At 41.8% G+C, this 22,408-nt stretch overlaps 2 protein-coding genes across 3 annotated transcripts; both read right to left on the reverse strand.

Annotated features, from left to right (window-relative positions):
* Nucleotides 1-1,560: 1,560 nt before the first annotated feature.
* Nucleotides 1,561-7,072, reverse strand: vmn2r1 (vomeronasal 2, receptor 1). Its single transcript, XM_085429637.1, has 14 exons — nt 6,843-7,072; nt 6,035-6,326; nt 5,687-5,929; nt 5,375-5,569; nt 5,140-5,265; nt 4,796-4,980; nt 4,298-4,418; nt 3,991-4,218; nt 3,775-3,898; nt 3,320-3,480; nt 3,023-3,218; nt 2,621-2,868; nt 2,288-2,487; nt 1,561-2,152 (listed from the first exon to the last, which is right to left on the reverse strand). Exons 1-14 carry the CDS (start codon nt 7,064-7,066, stop codon nt 1,837-1,839), a joined length of 2,859 nt encoding a protein of 952 aa, XP_085285763.1. The 5' UTR covers nt 7,067-7,072; the 3' UTR covers nt 1,561-1,836.
* Nucleotides 7,073-9,329: 2,257 nt separating this feature from the next.
* On the reverse strand, nt 9,330-21,330 carry gmps (guanosine monophosphate synthase). Of its 2 annotated transcripts, none has more exons than XM_085429639.1 (16): nt 21,028-21,330; nt 19,515-19,687; nt 19,254-19,368; nt 18,809-18,906; nt 18,461-18,564; nt 18,005-18,198; nt 17,205-17,370; nt 16,400-16,551; nt 16,113-16,286; nt 15,686-15,791; nt 15,372-15,487; nt 14,584-14,709; nt 13,754-13,869; nt 13,530-13,660; nt 11,602-11,774; nt 9,330-11,416 (listed from the first exon to the last, which is right to left on the reverse strand). In XM_085429639.1, the coding sequence occupies exons 1-16, from the start codon at nt 21,052-21,054 to the stop codon at nt 11,315-11,317; spliced, it is 2,073 nt and encodes a 690-aa protein (XP_085285765.1). In that variant the 5' UTR covers nt 21,055-21,330; the 3' UTR covers nt 9,330-11,314. The 2 variants fall into 2 exon arrangements, with proteins under 2 accessions (XP_085285765.1, XP_085285766.1); XM_085429640.1 differs by lacking the exon at nt 21,028-21,330 and adding an exon at nt 20,284-20,595.
* Nucleotides 21,331-22,408: the final 1,078 nt, after the last annotated feature.

Genomic DNA, 22,408 nt, shown 5'->3' on the forward strand with positions numbered 1-22,408 from the left:
GGCTGCTAACAGCAGGTACTTATCTAGACTGTCATAACAGATATAAACTGGTGGACTCATAATGGAGCTCAGGAGGTTAAGTTCAGTGCATTTATTTACTGTGAATGACAATGGATGAAGATGGATAAGCAGTCAGAGGGTTTCAGGGCTCCAGTTCAGGTAAATTAACAGAATATGTCTTCACAGGAAAAACTCTATCTCACTTGGGAAGGATCCCCGAGTCCTGCACAGAGGGGAACAGAACAGGTAAGGTGGAAATCTAAAAAAAGCACAGCACAGACTGAGGCAAGAGTAGCCAACAAGACTCCTAAGTAGTGACCAGGTGATCACAGGATTTTCAACAGGTGAGTTTATCAGCACAGGTGTGCTGGACACACACACGCACAGCTATACACAGAGATAGAAGATGAAGAGTGGAGGGATAGAGAGAGAATAGGGTGAGCCAGCACTGGAGGACCATGACACTGAATGGCAAAACAATCCTAATCATGAAGGAGCCCCACAAGGGCACAATGGCATCAAACTACCAGGCATTTACCTGCCTCTCCACAACACTGATGTCTTTATTTGAAATTTGCATGTGTAAAGTGTAAGAGCTAGTGTCTCGTGAGAATATCCTTAACGAGAGTACAAGAGACTTTTCATGGACTGCGAGAGCAGATGTCTTTCATGAAGCGTGTTGAGCTAAAAGTTTATTAAAAGTAAAAGCAACACAAGGACTTAAGGACCTCTTTTCAGGACAAGCAGTCAACGAGGTATTTGTCATTTGAGAAATGTTTTTATTTGTGTTTGGACTTGATATGTGTACTGTAAAGTTGCTAATTGGTTTGTAATGTTCACTCGTGACCAGTTCTCACGGCGTATTGGCGATGGTGAAGCTGAGGCGAGAAAGCCCAAGTAATAAACGCCCGTTTCAAAGAACCAACCTGTGTCTGTGCTGTCGTGAAGAGAGCTACAATGAGCACAACTCAGAAAGGCATTAGAAATAACGTGAGAGGGTTATTGCACCAGCTCCTGGTTGATAGAGCAGTACACCAGGGCTCTAAGACCAGGCAGACCAACCTAAGCACTGCTTGGATTGACTTCAACAAAGTGTATGACTCAGTGCCCCACACATGGATACTGAGGTACTTGGCACTATGCAAGGCTGATAGTGCGCCAGTAACATTCATCACAAACTCATTTGTACTGCGGAAGACAACACAGGAGGCCAACTCCAAGGCATCTGATCCACTTTTTATTAAAGTTATCTAGCATAATATATAAAAAAAAAAATCTACAAAAATAATAATAATGTTTCTCTTTAAGGAGAAAAATGATAATGATAATGACATAATGATAATTGTAATGATAATAACATTTATTATATTATTGAGTAATAAAATTATCCAGCAGAGGTGCACTATACATGCATTTCTGTGTTTTTTTACACGAAGCTATTTGTATGCATTTCCTTTTTAAAAATTGCAAAGTGTTTGAAAATGGTATTCAAAGAGGTTTTACAGTAACAGCCTGAACTTGTTATTATATCTACAAAATAGCTGTTTTTGGTCTATCTATCACTTATTGAAATGCATGTGAAGGTACACACATTCAGTCTATTTAGGTATTTAGACACGTACATAATTTTGCATGAATACTTGTGGATCCAAAAGAAATATATATATCTTTTTCAGAATAAAATATTTTGCCCATTAATTATAGAACAAGCATGATGATGTGATCAACATGACTAGAAAGCCTAATTAGCAGCAACAGCTGTTCATTGAGTCAGTGGCACAACTTCTGTCTACATTATTTTTACATTTGTGGCTAACTTTAGTTATTACTTCGCCACTAGTCATCGATAGCAGTGGTTGCAATTGTAGCCTCAGTTGCAGTCGTAGCGAGAGACGCTGACGTCCCAGTTGAGGTTCCATCTTTAGGTTTGGGTCGGGGCTTCATCAGCTCCTCCTTATTGTGATCAGGTTTGATCAAAAGGATGTAGCACTTAGGCAAGAAGATGCAGGTTAGCAGGCCAAAGCTGGAAGCCAGGATGGCAAAAATCTGAACGGCAACCATGAACTTGCCACGGGTGCTGAGGTAAGCCGGGACAAAAGAGATCCACACGATGAAGAAGACCAGCATGCTGAAGGTAAGACATTTTGCCTCACTGTGAAAGTGTTTAAAAAGAGAACACAATTAATGTGATGAATATATAAATGACATTGTGTGTTATGAAATATTTCCCCCACAAGAAAAATTAGGGTGTGCATTGCTAATGCTTAACTTTCCTTGTGTGACCTACCTGACATAGTCCTCCAGTTTGCGAGCTATGAAGGCAAAGATAAAGGCCAGCAGAGCCAGCAGGATGTCATAAGCAAAGATGCAACAGATGAAAACCACTGAGCCTTGATCGCACTCAAGAATGATCTTTATATTCTGACCAGAGGTGTTCTTGACGGGTTGTGGAGGTAGGACAATGAGCCACACTGTGCACGCTATAGCCTGGGAAGAAGGATGTTAATGTCCGCTATATTTCCACATGGTTTTATGTTACAAACATTTAGAGGTCAGGGACAGATGTCGTATTTTACAGCTGATTAAGGTTTACCCCCACTGATGAATTATTTATGTTTACCTGTATTAATGTAGCTACAGCAGCTATTGCCCTCTGGTGAGCACGGGTGAGACGGTCGACCTCAGGGATAGGAGGGGCACTGGTGTCATTGTGGAGAGTGTTGGTTACGATGACATCAGGACTGCCATCATTCGCCGCTGCTTCGGCAGCTGCTCTTGCAGCAGCTTTTGCAGCTTTGGCAGCAGCTCTTGCTCGGGCTCGGGCAGCTTTCAGCACCTGGGCTCTCAGCATCAATACTGCTGCCTTACCTGAAAGAAAAAAGTTTACTGTGAACACACAGATTGCCTTTTTGCCCCTTATAGAGAAAATCTCAGTGATTTTATTTTGTCTGGATCAAGGCACATAAAAAGGTTAAGTAAGCTATAAAAAAAATGGAAAAAATGATTTCAATTGGTCACCAACCAATTATGGAGGAAAGGCAGAGGGCGAATCCTAGAGCCAAGGCTACTTGACTGGTCATGCAGCTCCAGTGTTGTGGCTCTCCAAGGAAGACGATGGAGCAGAGGAAGGTCACCACCAGAGAGAAGAGCAGTGAAAAACTCAACAGTGTATCGTTGGCTTTCACCAGAGGGGTGCCAATGTGCATAATAAACAATACCTGGGAGAAAAAAATAAGAAGTTTAACTTTTTTTTTTTTGCTTGTTTCCTCTCCACATCGGAGCTTCTCTCAGGTATAATTTTGTGTTTGGCTTTTCTCACCCCGACAGCGATGGTGACTAAAGCTCCAAAGGCAGAAATGGCAATAAGAGTAATTCCCAGTGGTTCTCCAAAGGCCAGGAACTCAATGAGTTTTGGTACACAGGCGTCATGAGCCGCATTGGACCAGAAATCGCCAGTGCAAAGGATGCATTCACGAGCATCTGTGATAAAGGGAGGCCAAGTGTAATACGAGGGCATCAGGACCATGTTTACCATAATCTACATGTGCTAATGGTGTTGGGTCTATTTCAAAATTCTTGAGTTTTAAATTATCAACAGTGACTGTAACACGCAGTGTAATTCTGTGTATTTCTAAATGTGAATGTTAGATAGGAAGCACTTAAAGCATGAATGTGTGAATGAGGCAAGTTGTACAAAGTGCTTTGAGTACTCAAGTAGAGTAGAAGAAAGAGCCCATGTACCATTTAAGAAATGTGGTCCTGTTGTTTACTGACCAGTTGTGTTGCTGATCTCTCCGTCAGCACAGGGAATGCAGTCAAAGCAGCAGACCGGCTCTCCCTGTCGAATCCCCTTCCTGGTGCCCGGCTGACAGTTCTCACTGCACACTGACCGAGGAGGCTTTCACACATAGCAACAGAAATACATGAGCTACCGAATCATAATCTAAAAGGAGCATATGCTAACTTCTTCTTTATCGATATACCGCTGACCTCCAACATGTCATTGTTCCACACGATGGAGTCGTTCGTTATGGTCATCCTGTTCTCTGGAGCTGCAGAGCCATTGTAGTTCCCCACAGTGACATAAGATATCTCCCCATTATTATTGACCTGCCAGTTGATGATGTCATAGAAGCCGTCCACATCTCCGTCGTTAAAGAAGATCTCCTCCCCTGTGTTTGGCATTTTGAAACGCACATTCTTCACGTAATACATCAGCTAAGGAGGAGAAAAATTGAGGTTTAAGTAGCAAAAGTACAATACGCACACACGTGACCTCATTATTGCACACGTTTACCTGCCACGGCTCAAAGTTGTTGATGTCAGCACATGTTTTCCCGACAAACGGCCCTTTTCCGGGTTCACAGTGCTCCAGGTTGTGCAGGGCGTTGGCTACAGCATACACAGCTTTGTACACGCTGCGTGAAACAGTTTCTTTATTATTATAAACATTACCACCCTGCTACAACGAGACAACAAAAGGACAAATGTGCCTTTTCAGAATTAGTACCTTGCTTACTTTGGAGCTATTTTCTGTGGTAGAAACAGTTCACAGGAAAGCTGCACACACTGCACTGAGTGAATGATTCACACAGGGCTCACTGCTACTGAGGCTTTACACACAGAACTAAAATAGATAACTATAAATTGCTTTCAGGAGCACTGTGCGACAACAGCAACAAAGTTTTCTCAGTGTATGCTGCAACAGTAGCACATTTAATTGTCTGGGTTATGGTTATATATCAGTTGCTGTTTTTGGTTGTTTGTTTTTTGAGCGGTGGCATTGTGAGCTGACCTGTAAGTGATTCGTAACTGAGAGATGTCAGAGTACGTGTTGTTGAGTTGTGCCACAGACTCCTGCCCGGTACACAGCCCATCAGGCAATCCTGTCACTGTCCTGGACAGTGTGCCGTTCACGTACGTGGCCCTCTGTTTTGCCATTCTCATAGCTTTGCTGTAGTCCAACGTGCAGTTAAACAGCTGCAAGGCAAAAGTAAAATCACAAAATTGTTATTTTGTGGGGGATCTGTTTAATTGTCAGTGTTTTCACTGAAGGTTCATCATTCACAGTTTAATTATCATTGCAATACTGATTCTACCATGTAGATGTTTGCAAGTTCCTAAGGTTAACAAACACACCGTCTCCCAGAATTCCTCAGTGAGCAAGTCTGCATAGGGGTCCAGATTCAGTAGATGATGCTGAAGACCGGGGATGTCAGCCCTCTTCACCCCAAAACCCAGGGTGCCGGCAAGGATTGAGCTCACCTGGATAGAAGCATTCAAATAATCAAGCTAAGCTCAAACATTAAAATTTGGTCCAGACTGGTTTAAACTTTCTGGATTTCTTTTGGTCATCAGTCAGCTGTTTGCTCACCCCAGGTGGCCGGCTGATGAGAGCGGAGGTAATCCAGGCCTCGCTGGCGATCCAGGTACGGTTGGTCACATTGTTGCGGAGCAGCTCACTGATGAGAGGACTGAGGTCCACGTCAGATGAAAAGACCACAATGATTTTGGCTGTGGAGTCAATTACAGTTTGAACAATGCGCTGGATGGCCTCTGGGGAATGCACCTAAAGTCCAAAGATCAGAGTACAAATTTTTTTAGCAGAAATGAAACCCCTGTGTGAACTAACAGTTGGTTTAGGGAAATAAAGATTGACTGGCAAAACTGACTGAAATCTGTCTACCTTGGGCAAGGTCTCAGAGAAGGAGATGCAGACGCCAGCTTGCTCAACCTGGTCCTTGAAGTCTTTGATGCCGTACTTGCCGTAATCATCATCAGCAGCTATGCTGCCCACCCAAGTCCAACCAAAGTGTAGCACCATCTTGGCCATAGCCGTAGACTGGTGCTCGTCATTGGGAATGGTCCTTAAGAAGGTGGGGAACTGGAACTTACTTTTCAGAGCAGAGCATGTCGAACAATAACTGACCTAAAGACAAGAGTACGAACACACTGTTGCTTTTTGCCTGAACTCTTTATCTTTGTTCATTTTCCTTAACTTTATCAAATTTTTTGACACGAGTGTCAGGCTTACCTGCGGAAAATGATAAAGTCCCAGGATCCTGGCAGTCGCGATGGACAGATCCGAGCCCCCGGCTCCCACTAGAGCAGCCAGCGGTGCTCCATCGCCGCAGCGGTAGTTGGGTACAGCTTCGTCTTGGCCTGTCAGGTAGGTCAGGGTGCCCTCCACAGCCTTGGAGATGGTGAAGCATGAGTCGTAGATGACGTAACCCAGGTCAGTTTTGGGAAGCAGGTCGTCCCTTGCATTAATTTCCTTGATGGCAAACAACATGGTCTGTGCCCAGCGGAAGGTACGAAAGTTAAACCTACAGGATGATAAGTGACGAAGGAACAGCAGATTAATAAAGATCAGCCAGTACAAACAGTAGTGCAAGAAAGAACCTTTCTTTCAGTTAATACAGGTATTCAGTGTATGCAGAAAATGACAATACATGAAAACCAACTAATTGCAAACCATTTTAGTCTTGTGACATTATAATTTAAACTAGCCCTTAATAAATTTGTTGATTATTGTTGTGTGCTACACTTTGTAGGCCTGCCTCCATAATAATATGGCCTGCTGTAATTAATTGGCCCCAGAGGTGTTACACTACTCCGTCTTGATTCTGTTATAAAATTATGAAGCCAAGACTCCCAGGAGTAAACTGTCAGGTAGGAAAGTACTAAAATTAGGATACTTTAATAAAATTTCTTTATTCATTTAAGATCCTAAATAAGTTTTCAAGTTTAATTTTAGTTTGTTTAATACCAGCGCCCTAAGCTAGAAGACTAACCCAGCATAGCAACGATGATGAAAAAAGACATAAACATGCCCGACTCACCCCACACAGCCTGAGGAGAGAGGCACACTCGAAGTGTTGCCCTTGTTGGAAGCAACGCGCTTGTGAACAGGAAACATTCCCCCAACCACGACAGTCTTCTTTTCTACGTCCTTATAGCCGCCCAGGTTGAACTTGGCCTTCAGCTTGCATGTAGATTGTGCCGAGAGAGGTCTGAAGATGCAGAAAAGGGCACACAATCCAAGGAAAAAGAGTTTGATGTCCATGCTGTGTAGACGCAGACAGGGGTTGTGAGCTCTAGTAGCTGTAGACAGTAAATGGAAGCAGAAATGTTCGACAGGTGTCTTATCTGCTCTCTGGGGAAAAGTGCTGCACGAGGCAACCTTACAGATTCAGCAGAGCAAAAGAGAAGAGGAGGGCCCCGAGTTGAAATGAGCAGTATTTTCTCAATATGAAACACGGACAAGGCCTTTTAAATTTTGATTAAACACACAAGCTTTATGCCAATTTGTCATTAATAATGTAACAATAATAATAAAGTAGGCGTGCTTCAAATCCAAAGGCTGCAAACAGGTTTAAATCTCTTTTAAAGAAAAAAATCTGGACTTTGGGTCCACCAAAGATTCACAAAAAAACAAACACATCAACACATCTGCCTCAAACTCCTGGAAACATCCCATCATTTAATTTCGTTTATCTCTGCGCTCTCTGTATGAAAATACCAAGCAGTTCATTAGTCTGTGCTGCAGATAAACCGCCACCGGCCAGGAGTTAATTGGCAGCTGCATGTGATAACTTGTACAGTCTCTATGCAATACTACAACGCTGCGACTGTTTCTAAAGCGTCCCTTGTCCCCTGCGTACGGGTCTGGGTGTGTTGATGGGTGACTGTCTGCTTGTCTGCTCATGTTTCTCAGTCAGAGGGGAGCAGCAAACACCTGAACCCCTGGCACGCAGAGGGACGCGTGTTAGGGAACGATGGTTGACTGCGCACAATAGGTGCATAATAAAACTAAATTACACTGAAGCCCATTACAGTCTAAAGCTTTTATGTGTGTCTGTGTTAGTACATTAAGTAATATTAAAGTGAGGAAAGCAGCAATCTAAAAGCTCGTATATTTGGTTGTGTTGCATTTACAGTTGAATGATGAAACTTGGCCTCAGGGGTCTGTGCGTGGGAGCAGGAGTGTGTGATTAGGTCTTTGTGATTTGTTTCAGAATGATGCTGATGAGATCGGCAAGAAATCAATTGTGTGTAACTATTTACATTAAATGTTTCAAATGTGCTGTGTAGGTTTCAAAAGCACATTTGTTCATTTTGAAGAAACTTAGATGTGACGAAAGATAAGGTAGTCATGTGAAATGAACGCCTTTATAGGACTGTATGTACTCCTGTGAAAAGTTTGTACATCCCACCATGACTCAGCAGCTTTTAGATCAACCCTCAGTAGCAAGAAGTTGTACTGATCGTTTTCTATATCATCAGCATTGTGGAGGAATTTTGGGCCACTGTTCTGTAAAATGTTGCTTCAGTTCACTGAGCTTTACAGTCACCTTCTCTTTTTCAGATATTCTTTTGTAGATTTGATTTAAAGTTGATTAAAAGACTGAGGGGGGGGGGTTCAGGTAGCTGCAAAACAAGCCCAAATCACTCCTCTACCGCCGTGCTGAGCAGCTGATATGCTGCGTCCACTGTTCTCAATTGATCACAAAGTCCTGTGATTTGGTCCTAAGGTTTGACCTTGGGGTGAATTTTCATGGATATTCACTCTTAAGATTGTGGGATCATGTTAACACAAACCTGATGCAGCCCAGCAATAACTTTGCAGCTCTTTTGTTGTAAATGAGCATGTTAACATTAAATAACCCACCTATTTACAAGACAGATCAAGAGCATCTCAAGTTGCCCTTAAGAGTAAAAAGTGCATTATAAAAACATGACTCGAGTTTTTGCCTGCTGTCATAAGCGACAGCAGGTCTTTTGCTGTCATAAAAGACCTGCTTTTGCTTGGATTCTTTGCAACTGCAAGAATCCAAACAGGTGCTTGGATTCTTGTTTTGGTTTGGCAGGCCAGAGTAATGTCTGAAAATACAAAGGCCTTGAAATTGTCAGCAAATTATCCTTTTGCCTGAGATTTATTTAGTTAGATGATTATTATGAAAAAAAACTTTTTAAAACTGCACTTCTTTTTTTTTTTTTTAGCAATTTTCACTTTGTGGACCAACTGGGCCTTTTGGCAGGTCATGTTTATTAAGCCTGATTTTAGGAATAAGATGGTTAATATAAACTGCAGACTTCCACTTTAATTTTAAAATATTAACTAGAATTTTGTTTATTACAGTATTCTGTTGACTTTTATATCTCTGTGGGTTAACAATTAGTGTTTTACTGCATTTTTATTAGAAATGTATCAGTGCTTTTTTTGGGTGTGTACCCACTAAAGGTAATTGTGTAAATTAAAAATGAATACAGAAATCTGAAAGGCAAAACAGAAATTGTTACAAATAAGACGCTTTTCATAGAAGTGGTAAGTTTCAACATTGAGATCTTTATTAAAGCTCAGTTTTCCATTGTACAAATGTCATAGTTGAAACTGCATGCAGTGGCTTGGTTTGAGGCACGTTACTAAGGAGAATGAGCATTGTTGACTAAAAACACACAAACAGAAAAATAATAATCGGATGTAGAATTGCATAACTTAATCTCATGGATATTTCAATCAAATTGAACTACAAAGTCATATGTCCATTATTAGCTATTGTTTTTTGTTTTTCTCGTTTTAAATTGGAGACACGTAACATAAACACAGATGTATAAAAAGGCAGAACAGAGGGAAGGACACTGCAGTTAAGACAAGTTTGGGTTTTTTTTCTCCCCCTTTCATTTTGCATGAGGAGTACTTTGCCACTAAAGGTTAAGGGTATAAGAGGGATGAGAGGCACAAAAAAAAACAACAAAAAAAACAAATTCTGGAGGCATGAGCACCACCACATCCGAGTGACACTTCTGACGTGATACCACACACTTTAAAAACTCAGTTAAACCTGAGCGCCGCATTCACTGAGGTCTAAACGACTGGAGACTAGAGACTATGATACGCCGAACGCTCTGACAGCACAGAACGCAGATAAACAAAAGCAGTAATGCCTTTCTGAAACACTGAACTTTAGTCAAAGATGGCAACAGAGGGCGAGGACCTTTGACACGACAAGGGTGACACGATGTACGGGGATGAAGTTTCCACTGGATGTGTGATTTGTTATGTTGATAAAGCACCCAGGCTTGAACGGGCGATCGACAACGAAATGTGCAAAAGTTTTTGCCCTCGCACAACAAGAGCAACAAAAATCATGATGAGGTGACACCAGCAACCGACAAAATGTGGCTATAAACTCTACCGTAGTTATAAGTTATTAGACCTCTTGCCTTTTTCTTCTTCATAAAAAGCATACATATTGCAGCATGAGGAGAAACTGTTATATCCTCAGAGTCCAGGTCAGGTCACACCAAAAAAAACAAAAACAAACAAACCCCAAAGTAAAACAACAGAACAGGCACGTACAAAGTTATCCGTCATATTGGCCTCCTCCACAGCTGCACATTAGTCCGTATACTGAAGCTATTCTTGGGTCGACTGCTGCCCACAGGGGCGACAGCAGCAGCTCGTCAACGATGTTAGCTTCGTCAAGAGCCCACAACATTACAGATCACTACAGCAAACTACTTATGTCAAAGCAAAACAAACAATTTTTCTTTTTTTTTTTAATGTTGATTGGTCACATAGCTCATCTGTTCAGCTGTACTTCTGTTCACACCACCTTTGGTAGGAAGTGAAATGAACAAATCAGATCGTCTCAGGCCGAGAACATTCTCACCTACAAGAATTTAACAAAAACATCTGAAGAAGAAGAAAAAAAAAAAAAAAAAAAAAAAAAAAAAGGGCTATAGATTTTTAACCCCCACCCCTTCTGTTTTCTTTTAATAACACTACCGTTTACTTGCTTTCATGTTTTATTCATCCTGAGGCACAACACCAAGTCCACTCACTGAACTTTCACAGCTTCTGGCCACCTGGAAGTAGCAATTTACCTTTTCACTGTAGCGAGGAAATACACTGTTGTACATGAAGGTTTTTAAAAAACAAAACAAAAACAGACAATATATTATCAATAACCAAGATTTATCAATGCCTATCGCCAAAAATATTAAGACCGGGGTAGAGTGGTGGGGAGAGCAGAGCAGTAGTGGCTTTGTGTGTGCGCCTGTCACAGTACAGTCTGCCTTCCGTGGGAATGTTAAAGATAAGGGAAGAGATGGGGGAGGTAGCAGAGGGAGATTGGGAGGGGATAAAGGTGGAAGGACAGAAAAGGAGAGCAGTTCACCAGCCCTCACTGATATCTATTGTGTTTGTGCACTGGGTGTGTGTGTGTGTGTGTGTGTGTGTGTGTGTGTGTGTGTGTGTGTGTGTGTGTGTGTGTGTGTGTTCTCTACACTGTGATGTCATGTTTGCATTTTATTCCCACTCTGTGGTGCCAGGTGGTTTGGAGGTCAGATCATACATGACTCTGGAGATACCTGGGATCTTCTTGATCTCATTTACCATCTTCAGCACCACCTGATGAATCAGACAAGACAAAAAAAAAAAAAAAAAAAAAAAAAAAAACTCTTAAAAACACACAAATAAAGAGAATTTAAATAATTCCTGGATCACTCATTTCCAATCCTGAAAACCAGAATTAGGAGCCATGAAGGTAAGATATGCAGAAAAATATTAGCTGTAAAGGTTTAACGATGGTATACCTCCTCTGGGATATGGTTGCCTGGCATAGCAGGGATTCCTGTCATGAAGTCGCTGGTGATGAAGGTACGAATCACCACGGAGCGCCGGCATGATGGCTGCTTTTGCAGTGGGTCACGGTCAAAGTGCAGGGGGGTGAGGATGATCGGCATCTGGCTGATCTTCCCAGAATAGCCTGAAGGGAGAAACAGATGTTAAGCATAAAATAGCCAAAGGAAACAAAAACTTGGCAGAAAAGACAGAGCATTGTTGTTGACAAACTCCGTAAATCTGCTGATCTAGGCTTGATCGTTTTGATAACACCATTAAGGTTTTTGTTTTGTTTTTTTGTTTTTTTAAGGACAAAGAATGCTTTCATAGCAACAAGCAGCAGAAATAAGGTTCCTCTGAAGGGTGGATGGGCTCTCCCTGAGCGACACAGTGAAGAGTTTGGTGATTCAGGAGACGCTGAGAGTAGAGGTGCTACTCCTACTACTCCTCCACATCAAGAAGAGCCTATTGAGGTGGTCACCTCCTGTGTAAGGTGTTCCAGCTGGGAATATCCTATTCTGAGGAGGTCCCTGGAGAGATTATTTCAACTGGCTGGCCTGAGAACTACTTGACGTTTCCCCAGATAAGATGGAGGAGGCAACTGACAAGAGGGAGGTCTGGGCTTCCCTACTTGCTGCCCCCACGACCCAACTTCAGATAAGCGAAAGAAAATGGCTGGATAGTTTATTGTAATTTGTCATATTTTAATATTATGTGATGCTTTTATATATTTAGCATTGGTTTAATGCTAAATCATACTCTGGTTCAGACCAAAAACATCACACTGAGACCATTTGGAGGAGGTGGTCTTGGTGCAGTTCCAAACAGACTCCAGAGTGGTTTGTTCGTGTCGTGAACATGATCCGACCAAGATCTGAACCAACTACCAGCGGTGCGTTACATGTTTGAACTAAAAACTTGTAACTGTTACACCTTTGAACTAAAAACTTGTAACTGTTACACCTTTGAACTAAAAACTTGTAACTGTTACACCTTTGAACTAAAAACTTGTAACTGTTACACCTGTTCTGTATTCTCAATGTGGGAAGGAACTATAAACGTGCAAAGGTCTGTACAGGAGACCGTGAAATGAACGTAAATTCTCCGTTCTCTCACAGCATCTTCTTCCTGTTTCTACTTTTGTTGCTCCCGCCCCAGACACATCTGGCCAATGAGGGAACTCAACATTCTCTCTGTGACACATTTTGGTTTGCTTGGAGTCCACTTGCACTTTTCGCTGTGTGAAAACAACCAAACCACAGGAAAAAAATACAAGTTTACAAACTCATCACCTCTTTCTGTCCACAGGAAACCAACTACAGCTTTGAAAACACACCCTTAGACTAGACTCTTTTTTTGTTTTGTTTTTATCCCCCCTAGCAATTACTTTCTTAGTTGCTATGAACGTCCCCAATTTGAATAATAATTTGAATTATAAAGACTAAAACTAAAGTTATTTCCTGTATATTTTATTAACACACAATGTCATTTCATTTAGTTACAGGTTTTTCTGAAAATTGGTCTTAATTCTTATATCAGTTAACTAAAATGTAAACATGCCTAGTTTAACTTTTACTTTAACAGTAGAACTACACAGCAGATCTGATGATGGTCACATGGTATGCTGGTATGGCAGAAAGCATCACTGCAAATCAATGCAACACTGTTTTATCCTTAATGAAACATTTCTAGCCTGACAGGAGTAATCTCTTCCTGGAGAATGTGCTTCCTGTTTTAAATGAATAAATCTACCATCTCTACTACTTGTCTTGATTTGATTTGTTTTCTTCTTTGCGATAACAATGTTTGTTTGGGGTATTTTCCCCTTTTAAATCTTCATCTTCAGTCTTAAATATTCTAAAATAGATGAGGTTTTAAACATTTGAAAGCGTGCACTTACCAGACTCTCTAAGAATAGAATGAGCTACAAAGTCAGCCTGTCTGAGCGTGCTCAGAACACCCGTGGTCAGGAAAGTTGGAGTAATGTCTGTTGGCGGCTCCTTCATATGAGACCCAAATACATACACAACTCTGGAAAAAAAGAAGAGAGGCGTGAATGAATCTAAGTGTTTTGCCCGGTTGTCCACTGAGGGTGGACGAATGAAACCTGATTTTATGACTTACCTATTGATGTTATGGCACATGCGAGGGATGAGTCTGGCCAGGAACATGAGCGATTCCCAGTGTGGAGATTCTTTACTTGTGACACCGCACACATAACTGTAGGACCGGCAATCACCCTGAGACAGGAAATGTTCTTATTCTTACCATCTAGCCAAAAATCAACGTGTCATACATGTTATAAAGTATGAAAGGCATTTTGTTAAAATTTGTTTTCGTGTGACAAAACTAAAAGTTTCTAAATAACCTGTCAGCTTCCACTTTTAGAAAAGCCGCTAAAAGCTGCCAGTGTTTGCCCACAGTCTGTCCCATTTTGAGGTTGAGGGCAAATTTAAACCTCTGGCTTCAGACAGGAAGTACTAACAGACACCTACACACTGTCTGACTGCAGCGTTGTGGGTGAGGAAAGTAGTGGTGACTAATTCAACATTTTTGGCATATTTAACGGTAACTACAGGACACACCCTCCACAGACGACAGGGAGAAAGACTCTAAAACGGAGAATCTGACACTCTTTGTTTGGGTGTCTTGGTCCTGTGGCTGACCACTTAATTACAGTTATAACGCAGAAACAGACAAACAGCTGGCAACATATACTTTGTCAAGTTTTCACTGGACCTGAGAACACTTGGATTCTCCACATTATCTTAATCTTGACTAAAGATAAATACATGAGATTTTTACAAAATCACATGGGAAAGATGTTTACATTAATATCCACAAATTGTCAATAAAACTTACATTTTCTTACTGACCAAAACATATGCCAGCAGTTTCTGTCCAATGTCTTTTCCTATTTCTTTAACGGTATGTAATTTGATCAGCTGTCTCACCTGGACACCAACAGTTTTGATGGGCAGCAGGAAGGCATTGAGTGAATGAAGGCTGGTGATCTGCATGAGCTTCTCCTCCTCTTCATCTGATATGCACGACTTGACTCTCTGCAGCAAGGCATGGGGCTGGAGAGGAGACGGGAATAAAAGCACCTTGTAAGTGTGGAACTGAAAGACAGCAGCCGGCAATATACAAACCACTGAAGCTCTGACGATGTGACTAGTAGTTTTCAACAACACTTTATCAATTTCAAACTTTGCAAAATTTTTGCTTGCTCTTTCATCAAATGACATACCAATATCCTCCTTCACGAGCTTACAATATGTCCATCAGCCCTGTCAGGAGATTTTATTTACCCACAAGTGTAAATTCATGAGTATGAACTGACCTGTATCTAGCACAACATGGCTGGGAGTGAATTTGGGGGGGAAATGTATTTGTTGGAAGCCAAAATTGTAACTGAAAATAAAACTTTATCGATTGCCCAAAACAACTGAAGTGATAAAACTAGCTGAGGAGTGTTTCCAGTGATTATCAGTAAAATTAGCAGCAAGCTTCAGAGCAAACATAGAGCATACAATCTGCTGTGTTAGTTCAATCTCCTCAAAGCATGTTTGGAGGTTTGCCATCCAAGCTTATCACATCGCAACATTTGAGTTAGTGTGCGACATCTTGCAGTTATCTGTAACTTCACAAGTAAAAACAGTGACAAGATGCATTATGATAATAATACAGACAAATGATATCAGACTGCTGGGATTTCGCTGTACATCAGCATTTCCTTTACCTTTTTGACACTTGCAGAGAAGTCTGTAATGATTTTGAGAATGTTGTTTGTTTCAGCAAAATCCTTACAGATGTAAGGCTCCTCTGCACAAATCACTCTGATGGACAAACCAGGACCTAGAGAAAAAGTGGAATGACCGTCACTTTGAGCAAATGAAGGAAGTGAGTCTTTGAGTGTCTGACTCAGTAATTATATTTACACTTTTAGCAAATGAAGGCTGCAAAGCTTCTAGTGTGACTCAGTAATTATATTTACACTTTTGTAAAGTTCAGTCAGAACAGTCACATTATAGGCCTGTGAGTTTATGTACTTGCCAGGGAAAGGATGCCGAGACACAATCTCTTCTGGCAGGCCAAGCTCTCTCCCCAGTGCTCTCACCTCATCTTTATGGAAATCTTTCAGCGGTTCGATTACTTTTCCCTGGAGGATTACAACAGACAAGAATCAGCAATGCACAGTGAGCGGGCTAGCGTTACGGCTAGGTGTCAAACAGCTGTGCATTCACAAGAGGCTGCACATAACAACAAACAGCAAATAATCCATGACAATGAATACGCTAATAAGACAAAGACGCGTCAGTAGTGTTGTGAGCTGGAGCATAAGCGATGTAAATGTTTTGTGCTTCTTATTATGATTTCAACTCCAATAAAGCTCTCCTTGAACCATGCATCTACGTCATTGCAAATAATATGGCTATAAACTGACGTAGCTAGCTAAGAAGGTTAGGGAAATTAGATTTACCTCATCTCTGAGTTTGCGGATGAGCTCAGTGTCGTTGTGGTGTGTTTTGATGACCTCTGCTTTACCACTGGCGAGGTGAGAGGCGCTCTCAATAAGATCAGGCCTCAAGGTACCCTGTGCCAGAAAAACCTCTTCTGGTTTCAGATTCATCTCTCCAATCACTTCATTTGCCACCTGTGATGTAGGACAATTCATACAGTCAGAACAGTACGGTGGCAGAGAAAAGAACTTAAATGTCACCATCAATAAATAACACTTTCCAATAAAGTACTCAAACTTATCCTCACTTTGACAAATGTGTCTCCAATAATTTTCCTTTTCTCCTCAGGGTTGGTGGTCATATTCAGTGTTTTACTGATGCGTTTCCGCGGCGTCCTGTCCTCCTCAGAGATGGGAAGAGTTGTTGTTCCATTATAGAAGGTGTGCGCTGCATTTACCACTGAAGGAAGACGAACCACAGGGTTAACAGCAAAACAAAAACTCAGTCCCAACTTTACTTTCACTCTCAGGTGTAAGCTTGTGGTTTTCTTACTCAACTACAAAGCTGAATAGGATAAAACTGGTGTGGTGGAGGAGGGTGACCAAAATAATAAAGCAACAAGGAGAAAGGGATCTGGCTTTGGCAGATAATGTTTTCCCAGAATGCACCTGTGTTTACTGATGTAAGCGGTTTTCAGACAGGTCACAACGATGGCACCATGGTTGTCTGAAAATTATTATTTGCAGTGGCTTATGCTGTGCAGCCAAGGTTTGTCACTCCAGTGAGCAAAGAAGGTCAAAGTTTAACCATCTTTTAACTTTGTAACCGCTGTGCACTGTAATGAATATCTGTGCATCTGGTGAAAACAGAGCCGTTCAGCCAGCAGCAGGTACAGAAGACTGCTGGCCTTTTTTTAATAAACAAATATGCGCTTTAGTCACAACATTTTGGAAAGGGTAACTCCATAAAGTGAAAACTATTCAAAATAAGAACCTGAACGTATTAAAAGAGTGCAATTAATTCAGAAAAAAAATAAATAACGTGTGATAAAATTGAATTTCAAATAAATACCTCATGTACACGCTTAAGAACTGCAGAATTTGGATCCCTACCTTTGAGTTTGATTCCCAGCTTGGTCAGGGCCTCCTCCACGCTCTGACTTTCTCTCTTCCTCATGAAGCCGTTGTCGATGTGAACTGCTATCACCTGGTCCTGGTTCAGAGCTTTGTTCAGGAGGGCTGTGCAGACTGTTGAGTCTACTCCACCACTCAGCAGCACCTGCGAGTATCATCAGAAAGAAACAGTGTCTCAGAGATAAAGCTGAGCAAAGATTAAATCTGATTCTTCACCACCTGGCCCCAATTTTCACAACTCAGAGTACCCACTAATTATCTGCAAACGTGTGGCTTATATTTATTTAGGCTTCTTGTTTTATTAGTCATACACACATCTGGTGTTTCATCTGTTGGCAGCCCGGTAAATATTAAGCCTAAGAAAGAGAAGATTAAACCTGCTCCTGGAAATGATCCAAAATGCTGTACTCGCTGCAGGAACACGCTACAGCAGAATGAGAGTATTGTCACAGATATTACCAACTATCCCACACACTGTACAGCATAATATCAGTACTTTAAGCCCATTTTCCACACTCAATTATCGCCTTCACCCTCCCCTGAGATGAAACCCAGTTTGAAGCCACTCTGGGAGTGGGCTACCTTCTTTTCAGATGCAACAGGGTTTAATTTGAGAGTTTAATTGGTTCTACTTAACTTCCCACCATTGCTACTGTCATTGCCTCCTGAGCGACTACCACACTTCACTGTCAGCTTTTTAGCTTCAGCCTTTTAGTTAAATCATCTCCCACAGTAAATATTCAGTAGTTTTGGTCTCCCCCCCCCAAATCATCACTCACCAGCACTTTCGACTTGTCTACTTTTTCTCTGATCTCACTGATGCAGGACTGTTGGCGGCTCTGAACGGTGAAGTTACTCGTGCAGCCCGCAATCTCAAACACGAAGTTACGCAACATCTCCATGCCTCGCTCCGTCAGGTCGACCTCAGGATGAAACTGCGTCCCATACAGCTTTTTCTGCTCGTTAGCGATCCCTAAAGAGAAAACAGAGATGTTTTAAGGGGCTCATTTAGTAAGCTTTAAGAAAAAACCAAGAGTTTAGATGTCGGGGAAAAGCACTTTTACCCAGAACACAAATTAGTATCATCTTCAAAGGCTATGTGAGATGTAAATATATATGATACAGCCTCAGGCTTACTTAACATAAAGTCCAAATAAAGCTGCTTTTGTAGTTTACCATAATATACTTGTGAATTATATTCAACAGGATTGACGCATTTCTTGTGTCCTGCTCACCAGCAATGATGTTCCCTGATTGGGCCACCACTTTAAAGCCATCTGCCACTTTATCCACACTGTCTCCATGGGTCAGCAAGACTACTTCTTCCTTCTGAAGACCTCTGATAGGTTTAACACACACACACACACACACACACACACACACACGATTCATTAAATCTACTATGCATGTTACTGTTTTCAGCACTTTGTTTATATAAGGGAAATAAAGACTACACCCTACCTTAGACTCTTCATTATTTGTGTAATAGCCCCTTTACATCAGCATGACAACAACTATGTATGTGGTCTGTACGTAGAACATAACAAAGCACTACATATCCAAGTTACAAGAAATTACAATACCTAAAAAGGGAGCAAGTGTTGTCTAGTCCAATGCTGAAGACTCCATCCTCCCTTACACTCTTTTTGTGTACAGTTCCTCCAAAAACTTTATTCATCATCTGCAACACACACACACACACCAGAGGTAAGTAATGGAAACAGATATGCTACAGGGAGTGTAAAACTGCCTGCAATGTAAAGTAATGTACTTGTTACTTTTTTGTCTCACTGGGAAAAGAGAGTAAGTATTACTCTTCTCTTCCACCAGTGTAAAAGTACTCTTGAAGAAGGTGGTGAAGTCCCAGCTGGTGTGGGAGAGCTAAGGAGCTGGTTCAAGCAGAGTGACAGTAACGTGTTGCTACTTAGAGGCAATCTGTGTAAAAAATGTTTTCTTGACAAGAGCCTTGTGGAAGTAGACTTGGTTTTCTTAAGAATACAATCACAGTTTATTTTATTGTGTGCATACCTGCATCCCATAGCAAATCCCAAGGACGGGCTTTCCTATAGTGAATATGGCAGGGTCGAACCAGGGGGCATCTTCCGCATACACAGACGCTGGACCTCCTGAAATAATTATTGCCCTGAGGCATGAAACACAAAGAAAACAATCATGTAAAACTGCATTATAAAGCACTTCAAAGCTTCTACATTGACACAGTAGTGTGATTAAACATGATGACAGGCATGAAATAAAACATCTCAAGTAGAGATGCGTTTATGTGCTCACCTGAAGCCCTGTTCTCTGATAGCAAAGGCCGGGGTCTCTAAAGGGAGGATTTCAGAGCGTACGCACAGCTCTCTGACTCTTCGGTCAATCACCTTCCCGTACTGCGCCCCGGCATCGAGGATCGCCACCGCCCCTTCACATGACCCATTCTGCTCTGCGCTGCTGATCTCCAGCTGTGGACACGCATTTAGAAAGATTAGTGAAGATTTGCATGTGAGGTGACTAGCTTTCTAGTGGTCTAACAGCAGAAGGTAACTCAATTCCTTCTTGAGTTTACTCTCCTCCAGCGCTGTGACTCAATAAAGCCTAACATAATTGTTGCCATGTGAGCTGAAACAGAGATGGACAGCAATTTTGTGAAATGTGCTGCAACCATTCAGCCCATCACATGAATCTCACAAGTTAGACATTATCAAGACTGAGATCTCAGTATTTGAAGCAGTTCAAACTCTGATCCTCAGCACTCATCTATATGCAAATGTTATTTATTTAAACGCATGCATGCTCTGTGGGAAGTGTGCCATCCAGTCTACAGTGAATTAAATTCAGTAATTTTTTCTTTATAAACAGCCGAAGTGGGTACACATTAGACAAACATTATCCCACGTGGTCAGTGGGAAACTTCCGCCGTAAATGTTTCTGAAAACAACTTGCTGGGTACCCCCCTCACCTCCAATTTTAACCTTTAAAGCACAACCGGTAATAACATGGGCTGAAGAAGAGTAATCACGAGAGAGAAAAAACACTATGGTTCCAGTGCAAACTTCACCATATCAGCTGATAAGGCAGCTGTAAGCCGCTGCAATTGTTAGACAGGTAAACCACAAGTTGGCTCACACACTAGCTTCGTGACGATGTTAGCAAACTGACAGTTAACGAACGTTAGCACGAAGAGTGTGACAGCTACCGCTTGAGGTAAATTAGTTCAGCACAAGCACAATTTCCGGTTACTTAAAGAACACGGACGCTATCGTAAAACAACATTCTTGCTCTGCGGTGCTGTCACTACGAACTGTGAGCGCCCGGCCACGGCTAGCTAACAGTTTATCAGTGTAGCGAGCTAGCGCACCGCTGGAATAAACAGTAGTAACGAGCGTTAGCCTGTTAGCAGTGCTGTGAGTAGCTGCTAGGTTAGCGGAGCTATGCTAAAACCCACGCGGTGCTTGGAGCTGAAGTATCTTGGGGGTTGGGGGGTCCACCATAAGAGAAGGGCAACCCCGTTTACTGGGAAAATTAGTGAAACCTTTTTTTCACGGTTTAACATCAATTAGTTATCACGTCCGGCTTGTTAGCAGCTATGAGCAACATGTTAATGTAACACTGCAACAGGCACACACTGCTCCTCCTCAGCAGCACTGTTGATAACGTTGCATGCTCTCTTAACTTTCCCCCCCCGAGGTACACAGAGGCCGAAATTAACCGGGGGGAGGACTACAGCACTAACCTGGGTCCTAGTACTAAGTCACCAGGGCTACCTTATACTGGAGCCCCGGGTATCTCCCGCTCAACTGACCTTGCTGTCTCCGTTGCACAGAGCCATGGATGACTGCCGTGTTGTGGAATGAGCTCTCCCCTTCGCCTCGCTGTCCCAGGTCTCACAGAGAGAGGGCTGCTGGTTAGCTCCTGGCTCAGCACGCCGACTACTGTTGGAAAAGCAGATTGGGCTGTTGGTTTGAAGATGTCACAGTCTCTCCTCTGGTCGGGAAATAACTTTCATAGTGGGAACAGGCTAAGTAAATATGTAGCGCGAATATGTCATGGGTGGAGCGAAAAGTTAAATAACCAGAGTAAGGGAGAAGGGCCCCCGTGGGGGCTGGGCATCTAGCTAAATTTCGTTCCTCAGCCTATCATTACTATATGTTTGTTTGGGGACTTAAAATGAGTCTATCAGTCAAAACAGACAAAAGTGTGAATTTCAGGAATAGTTATATGGTATATGCTGAAATATAAGGTAGCTCCAGTGATAACACCTCAGTCTCTGTCAGGCAGGAGCATCAAATATGTGAGAGGAACTCGCTGTACTTTAACACATCTACTGTACTAGATGTTCCAGGTGTGGGTGACATTAAACTGTTTCCATGTATTTTTCAGGCAGCTTAAAGAAGAAACTAAGAGTTACATTCACTCATTCAGTTTCCATTCATATCGCCAATAATAATGTTGCAGTGGCCACAGTTTCTATACTTATAGATTATTGCATACTTCAAAGACCAGCACCCACCCAGGCCCAACTTGCTTGCAGAAATTGCTGCTATGTAGCCATCTCTCCGTCCCCAGTTTGGATTCTCAGTCATTTGGCAACAAGAAGAAGCAATGAATGCTTCAAGGTTGCCACACTTTAAAGTATTATTTCTGGAGGCTTGATGAAAAAAGAAAAATCCAGCTCTTGGAGATCACAAGGTCAGTCACGTGTTAAGTGAAAAACGAAATAGCCATTAAATATCCCTGAGAAGGGGAGTTGGACTATTTTAAGTTGCGTGAATCTGAGAATTACTACAGTATATTCAGATGTGCTGATTTTAGCACCATCCAGTGGAAAATGTGATGAACAACATAACGTGACCAGGGGAAAATACCAATCATAGATTTGTTGTAATGTGTTGTAATGTGTCCTTTAAGGCCAGTCAGATGATGTAAACCAACCAATAAGGTAACCACTGTAGCAGTCCTCATGTGACATAAATTAATCTGCTCAAATAATCCTAATCATTGGTATGGTTTGAATAATTCACCCCAGCATATAGTGTAAAAGTAGGCTCAAGATCCCTGTCTGCAGGTTTTTGGTGATTCATATATAGTTTGATACAAGAGCCCTCTACATGACATAATTTGTGCACATTGATAGTCAAACTTTATGGGGTTACAATAGAGTAATTCAGACATATCATAGCTGC

This window comes from Copadichromis virginalis, linkage group LG14 (genome assembly GCF_057382275.1).
Source record: "Copadichromis virginalis isolate Kocher_CV1m ecotype Utaka linkage group LG14, C_Virginalis_male_GT1.1, whole genome shotgun sequence".
NCBI lineage: Eukaryota > Metazoa > Chordata > Actinopteri > Cichliformes > Cichlidae > Copadichromis > Copadichromis virginalis.